The 7,994-nt window shown below is 38.9% G+C and overlaps 1 protein-coding gene across 1 annotated transcript; it reads right to left on the bottom strand.

The window, feature by feature from the left end:
* Nucleotides 1-1,457: 1,457 nt before the first annotated feature.
* On the bottom strand, nt 1,458-3,797 carry LOC123934765 (peroxiredoxin-1-like). The gene is made up of 3 exons (XM_045994836.1): nt 3,446-3,797; nt 3,042-3,243; nt 1,458-1,534 (listed from the first exon to the last, which is right to left on the bottom strand). Exons 1-3 carry the CDS (start codon nt 3,788-3,790, stop codon nt 1,458-1,460), a joined length of 624 nt encoding a protein of 207 aa, XP_045850792.1. The 5' UTR covers nt 3,791-3,797.
* Nucleotides 3,798-7,994: the final 4,197 nt, after the last annotated feature.

The raw sequence follows: 7,994 nt of genomic DNA, 5'->3' as shown, positions 1-7,994 counted from the left end.
CCAGAAATCCGAGGCTATCAAGCACTTTATTGTGCCACTTGAATTTTCAACAAAGGCCTTTTGTTTTCTAAAAGCATTTTGGTATGCCTTCCATTCCTGGCACCAGTATTGCAGACTACATTGTACCAACAACTGTTGGATACATACTTAACACTTTAATACACAGAAACCACTTTCATCTTCAAAACACTGCTTCCTGACTTAATTAGCCTTTCTAATTTTCTATGAAGTAAGTGTGCTATCCTCTTTTGTAATTTACATTAAAGGAAAGTGAGGTAACAAGAGGAAATCACTTATAGAGCATTGCAGATCATTCTTGATGAGTTAGGAGCTAGTTAAAGTGGCCTGAGTCATGAGATAGCAAGTAGGATATTAATGGTATCAGGGGCAACCTCATAGAACTCCAAGCTTTCCTTACTAGGACCTTCTACTTATTGCATACCACTATCCAGCCGAGAGGGGCTACTTAATAATTATTGGGTGAATGAATGAAAGAAAGACAATAAAATACACCTTAATATCTAGGATGCACCAAACACTAACTGAAGTCATATACAGTCTTAGTTTTTCTTTTGTTCAATTGAAATGACAGTGCACCAATATTAGTAATTTGTAAAATGACTTCCTGGTACTGCCTACATCTTCTGTGCTATTTCCCTACTTCAGTCTCTGACACAACCATACAGAGATTGCAGTAATTGTGTTCCATGTCCAAAAGTGCCTTCAAAGCCTTAGCTTATAAGAGAGAACACCGAACCCATTTTCTGCTGAAGTTACAATCCTAGGTGGTCACGATCCCTTTATTCCTGCAGCTGTCATTCCTCATATGCCCTCTGGCTACAGGTAATCAGATCACAGGCAGGAACATGACCAAAGGGTAAACTATGATGCGGTCTACCACAGACAGGGAAAAAAAAATGACTATCCAAACAGGAATAGGTTGAGCCGACCTGTTTCTTGTTCTTAGAAATCTGAACTGAAAAACAGTGCAGGGAATGACATTGTTAACAGGAGCTAAATGTGAAAGGCTACACAGAGAACCCATGAAGAGCTAAGCGTTATGAGATTCATGAGAAAGCAGAAATTATAAGTGGAGAACAGTAGAAATACATGGAACTAAAGATGACCCTCTCATTCATTTCGTGTTTCAGATTTTAGCACCTGAATCCCTATGTTGCTTTAGAGCCATATGCTTGTTATCAATTTGGCAATTTCAAAGTTCACATGGATGTTTCCTCTACACCCTGACTTCTTAATTCCTTGACCTTCTCACTTCCAGTGGTCTTGGCCTCCATTCCATCTTGTCTACCCATTGCACAATACTACCCTTAAAGTTGTTATCCCAATAACAGATCCACTACAAAGACTGAACTAATACAAACTACCCAGCATGGGCTATTACAATAGTTATGTCAAAAAAAAAAAATGATGATTGCTCCAACTAGTAGAAGAAATGGTTATGAGAGAGACAAAGTTTGGATTAGTTTATAATATTTGGTGACATAGTATAACTTGGGATATGGTTTGATAGTAGAGCCAAAAGGATTTGCTGATGCACTGGATGGTGGCAAGGGCGAGGAGAATAATCTAAGATGACAACACATTTGTCCTGAGCAACTGGGTGAATGTCATTTACTGACATGAAGAAACAGTTCTTGGGAAGAATTTCGGAATTCGGTTTTGGAAAATTGGAAATGTAAGTAGGCAATAGCATATATGAGTGTGAAGCTCAAAAGGGATGTGAAAACCACAGATGTAAGTTTGGAAAATAATAGCATATAGAGAATAGTTCAATCTGTAGATCTGAAATCACCAAAGTTGTGAGGATAGATATCAAAGAGAGGAGAACCAAGCTCTAAGCTCTGGAGCACTCCAACTTTAATACTTTAGGAAGAGGAAGAAGAACCAGAGAGGGATATGTATGAGTATGTAGTCACTTAAAGAGGAATATAAGGCATGGATCAAAGGATATAGTCATAAAAACACAAGTAGTAAAAGGAAAATAGTATTAGTGTGAAAAAACAAGTCATTTTATGTTTTCTGGGTCAGCTCACCAGTCAGTATATTAATCAGTGTTTATTAGTATATTAATAAAATCATCATAACTGAATAATTGAATAGGTTTGTGTCAACAGGGCTTCCAAAACAAAACACATACACACACACACACACACACACAGACTAAACAACAACAGCAACAACAACAACTACAACACACTTGTCATGCCTGTTTGGTTTCATAAAGATAATATTTAGAGATAAACTAAGAGCAGCAGTAATATAACTCGTGTCCTCAGTCGTATCTTATCTTTGATCTTTACCCCAAGTAAGGTTATTTATAACTAGGTGCTTTTCAAGAAAATATAAACTTCTAGTATACTTTAATGATGTCATCTACTTCAGTTTCCTTAAAAACCCTCCTTTTCCCTTCCAAATCAAGATTTAGTGCTCCTTCTCCTTGCAGCTGAAACATTCTATGTCCCTAGCAAGGCACTATGAAATTCCATTACAGTATGCTTACATGTTCCTCTCTTCACCATAATGTATACTAAAAAATAGGAACTACGCTATATGCATCTCCATATTTACAGTTTTTATTTTTTTTATTTTATTAAAGATTTTATTTATTTATTTGATAGACAGAGACTGCAACTAGTCAGAGAGGCAGGCAGAGAGAGAGAGGAGGAAGCAGGCTCCCCGTTGAGCAGAGAGCCCAATGTGGGGCTTGATCCCAGGACCCTGGGATCATGACCTGAGCTGAAGGCAGAGGCTTTAACCCACTGAGCCACTCAGGCGCCCCATACTTACAGTTTATAGCCCAGTGCCTAAACCAGTGCGCTCATTTATCAAACAAACATGTATCGAACACTTACACACTCCATGTTCAGGAAACTCCATTGCTCACAGGTTTTCCTTTTTTTTTTCTTCCCCCTCAGTTCAAGTTTAATAGAAACAACAAAAGATCAAAAGTGATGCCTTACTGCTGTACATCACAGTTGGCCTGTCCCCTAACACAGCTCAGGCCATTCTCTCTAGAGGAAGGCTTCCAGGCTTCCAGCCAGCTGGGCACACTTCCCCATGCTTGTCAGTAAACTGGAAGGCCTGAGCCAGTTGCAGAGACTCATCCACAGAGCGGCGGACAGGTAGGTCATTTACAGTGATCTGCCTAAGGATATCTTTATCATCAATGATAAAGAGGCCCCTGAATGAGATGCCTTCATCAGCCTTTAAGACTCCATAGTCCTGGGGTGCCTGGGTGGCTCAGTGGGTTAAAGCCTCTGCCTTTGGCTTGGGTTATGATCCCAGGCTGCTGGGATCGAGCCCCACATTGGGCTCTCTGCTTGGCGGGGAGCCCGTTTCCCCCTCTCTCTCTGCCTGCCTCTCTGCCTACTTGTGATTTCTGTCTATCAAATAAATAAATAAAATCTTAAAAAAAAAAAAAGACTCCATAGTCCTGAGCAATGGTACGCTTGGGGTCTAATACCAAGGGAATATTCATGGGTCCCAGTCCTCCTTGTTTGTTGGGTGTGTTGATCCATGCCAGGTGACAGAAATGAGAATCCACAGAAGCATCAATCACTTGACAGCTGAACTTCTTAAATTCTGCCCTGTCACTGAAGGCAATGACCTCCGTGGGACTCACAAAGGTGAAGTCAAGCGGGTAAAAGAACACAACGTATTTTCCTTTGTAGTCAGATAGGCTGAGGTCTTTGAACTGGCCATCTGGCATAACAGCCCTGGCTTTGAAGTTGGGGGCAGGATGCCCAATTTTGGCATTTCCTGAAGACATCTTGCTATTGGCAGCTCTACCAGCAAAAACGCAGGAGACAAGCCAGGAAGAAGACCACAGGTTTTCCTTTGTAATAAGCTGGGTGGCGGGGGGTGGGGTGGGGGGGGTGGGGGGGGTGGGGGTGGGGGTGGGGGGGGAGCCAATTACTCAGATGGAATGCTGTACCAGCCCTTCCAAATAAAATGAAGGCAAATTTAGAAGAGAGCTGCATTATATACTGAAAAGGAGGTTAGGATTTTTGACTTCTTTTTCTCCATGTCTCTAAAAGTTATGACTCAGGGCTAAATACTTCTCCAAATTGAAGAGTTCAGATTAAAATGCTATGATTATTTTAGCAATTAACTTATCCTGCATTTAACATGTGCATTTAACATTGTGACTTCCAAGAATTCATGACCCTATCTGAAAAATGAGAAGAGTTTTCATTCTACACCAGCATTAAAACGTGAGAAAATTATTGTGGAGCCGCAGATTTACAAGGTTGTGCAGGACACACACGGAGGCAGTGCACTTCCCTGTGGCAGACTGTAGGAGGCGAAGTGCTCCACAACAGTCCTTCTGATGTTACAGCTCCTCATTTATGGGCTCGTTTTTTCAGGGAGTCAGACTCTTTCATCTCAACTTCTCAAGTTGCAATTTATTCTGTCTCCATAGTAAGATAAAAGGCAAGAGCAGCAAGCCATTAATATTAGGGAAACCTCTTGATATTTCCTGCTTTTATGTTTAAATGGAAATTTTGTATATTGGCTTTCCATCATATATTTTGCTCTTATTTTATATAGTTAATTAGATTACAGTGTTTCACATTGAGACAGATATTAATGAGTGATTTAAAAGATCATCTTGATTAAAAAAACAAGTGTTAGATATAGGAGATAGTAGGTTCTCTTATAGAGATTATTTTCTTTATGTGAGGTTAACGGTTAACTAAAATCTATATACTTAATTTTAACTAATTATTTCAATTTCTTTTCTATCTGAGCTAATAAATGCATCAGCAATGACTGCATTGAATTTTACTTGATTTTTTTTGTAGACATGCTAGAGGGATGGAAAGAAGTAAAGGAGAATTTTGAAATGTATTGCCAATTGTGAAAATACTGCCCCCCCCAAAAAAAAGAAAAAGAAAAGAAAATGAAGGACTAGGTGGACAGCATATCTTTTTCATCATCTAAAAAAATTCAAAAACAAAACTGAAAGATCAATTACCTGTTGGTTCTATTCCCCATAGACCTTATAATGGGAACCAATGAGAAAATCAGATTTGTTTTATAGGTTCTGATTTTGAAAGTACATTTTTACTACGTAGATATTCCACATCAAGTATGTTAACCATCGTTCTTTCATCAGTTCTCAATGGTAGTAGGGTTTTTTCCCTGTATCCAAACATAGGTACTCAGTTAAGTCATTTTTGGATCTGAGATCCTGCACACTTCAAACACTATAATAAAGGCAGAAAAGGAGGCCTGGGATGCCTTCTGTGGATGAAGAGTTTATGATTAATTTCTCTTTATACTTGTTCAGCTCCTGGAACTGCTAACGACTATGTAGTACCATATACTCTGAAGTTACACATTGCTGGTCATTGTTATGCTACTTGCACAACCAAGTAAACACATGAATTACATGTACGCTAACTTCTGAGTTTGTTCTTAATTGAGTTCTTGTAAATGTCACTTTAAATTTATAATGATGACTGACCTCTGGGGAATGCAACTGTCAAGACACAAAGAAGGCTGTCCAGGGACTGAGAGAAAGACATGCCTTCATTATGCAAATATTGTGTTTTCTAGATATGGATGTTCAATTTTTCCTTTATTGCCTAAAAATACATAAATATTCTAATTGCAGCTTTTATGCAGAAGACACCCAAGAGCTTGTATCCTGGTGGTAAAAGGACCCTGAAGAATATTAAGTAGAGAGATACATGTAAAGAATAATGCATATTTTAAAAACATACTATAATAGTCAAGGGCTTTCCAGGCTTCTCTTCTCTACTTCAATACTCCAACAGGGGTATTAGGATAGAGTAGAGAAAGCTGAGACTCTTAGCTGAGAGGTCCAGGAAACTCAAAGCCAGAGTCTGTGTTCTATTTTTTTCTAGGGCCTCTTAGATCTGTGTGCAGTTGGCAACCTATTTTGAATCCCCCAAATAGGTCTTTTGTATCTGTCTAGACCTGCTTGCATTGGAAATGTTCCTCAGGAACCACTCTTAGCTTACTCAAATCCTTGAGGTCATGCTAGAATGGAATTCACATTAAGCTGTAATGGTAAATTACAGGAAAATGCACACATTAGAAAACTAAAAGAGTTGAAAAACCTGAAATACCTCTTCATAGTGACAAGGATCAGGAACAAGGAAGAATGAGAGTAGGTGGGCATATTGACTAGAAACAATTTCATGAATACATAATTCGCAACAGCTCCAAGCAGACACAATACTGTCTCCTTTAGGGAATCCTGGTAGGTGGGTAATACATAGGCAGAAGACCTGAGGAGCTAGAGTGTGCTTGACTCCCATCCTCAGTATTTACTAGTTTGAGTAAGTTACTAAACTCCCTTGAGCCTCAGTTTTTCATCTACATAACACTATGCATCTGCAGAATGTAGAATAATATCCCCCCAAATATGTCATGCTGAAATCCCCAAAGCCGGGGAATATGTTACTTTACATGGCAGAGGGGACACTGCAGACATGATTAAGTTCATGGCTTTTAAGACATGAGATCATCCTGGATTATCTGGGTGCGTTCCATGTAATTCTATAGGTTCTGACAAGTAGAGAGTTGTGCTCAGAGAGAGAGAGAGAATCAGAGATGGCACCATGAGAAGGACTCAGCCCACCATTGCTGGCTTTGAAGATGGAGGAAGGGGCCCAGAAGAAAAGGAATGTGTGTAATCTCTAGAACCTAGAAAAAGTGAAGAAACTAATTATCCCCTAGAACTTCCAGAAAGAATATGGCCTTGTCAATACCTTGATTTAAGACGAGTGGCCCATTTAAGACTTCTCACCTCCAGAACCGAAAGCTAATAAACTTGTGTTATTTACTTTTGTGGCAATTCATTTTGTGGAAATTTGTTATAGCAGCCATAGGAAATAGTACTTCATGGGGTCGTTGTGAGGATTAAGTAGGTAATCATATGTAAAACACTTAGGATGATATCTGGCACATAGTGTGTATCATTTAAGTACCAATTACTTTATTATTATTATTATCATTATTATCCTAAGAAGAATAAGACATTAATTACTAGGGAAGTAGGAGAAATTGATATGAACACAACTAATAAAAACACATCAAACAGGATCAAGACTTGTATTAAAAATATGAAATATCAGAAGTAGGAATCACTAAGTTATGGAGACACCATTGGAAGAAAACCTAAGGCAAAGTGTGGAACTTGATCATTTAAAGGGGAGAGAACTCAAGCAGAGGGAGAAGTCGAAGCATGTGAAAGTAAAATAGCCAGGAAATTGGTGTGGGTTCCCTTTCATATCCCATAACTTCTTTCTCCAATTTTATCTCTCATCCTCTGTGGAACTATGTGGAAAAACAATATATTATGTAGACAACATCATACTGCTGAAATTCAATACTATTCCAGGAAAAACTAAAAGCTCCTGCCTGGTTTCTCCTGGACTTTGCTACTGACATATTTTCCCTTTGCTACTTTGATCTATGTCCTTTCAATGTAATAAACTTTAACTGTGAATACAACAGCTTCTGAGTTCTAGGAGTCATTCTAGTGATGAAATTAACATGCTAGAAGGTGGTTTGGGGGACCTCCAACACAATTTCTTTAACCCATAAAATTATAAGAGGGAAGAAAAAAGTTGTAATGTACATGCAAAAATATGTAATGTTGAAATGAACCTTACATGCTGAAATACATTAGCTAGTCTTCTTTAGGCTAATATGAGGCCATCTCATGAAGTCTGTTGCTCACTGATGAGAAGCCTTGACTCAGCAGACTGGGCTCAGAGGGGCTATAACCCTGCCTAACTTGTCACCCCATATGTATTTCTGTTTCCATGGGACAATCTTCTGGACATCAGTTTTGTTTGTATACACACCAAGTCAATAATTTCCCCCTCCCTACATAAAACCTAGCAATATATTGAACTGTCCAACCCAAATGCTCACATTTTCTCACACCTGCTTACTGCCATTGACTGTCACTCATACTATCTAGGTTGTACATA

The sequence above is a fragment of the Meles meles genome, chromosome X (genome assembly GCF_922984935.1).
Source record: "Meles meles chromosome X, mMelMel3.1 paternal haplotype, whole genome shotgun sequence".
Lineage (NCBI taxonomy): Eukaryota > Metazoa > Chordata > Mammalia > Carnivora > Mustelidae > Meles > Meles meles.
Note: the sequence above shows the minus strand (reverse complement) of the source record. Positions and strands in the feature narration are given on the sequence as shown.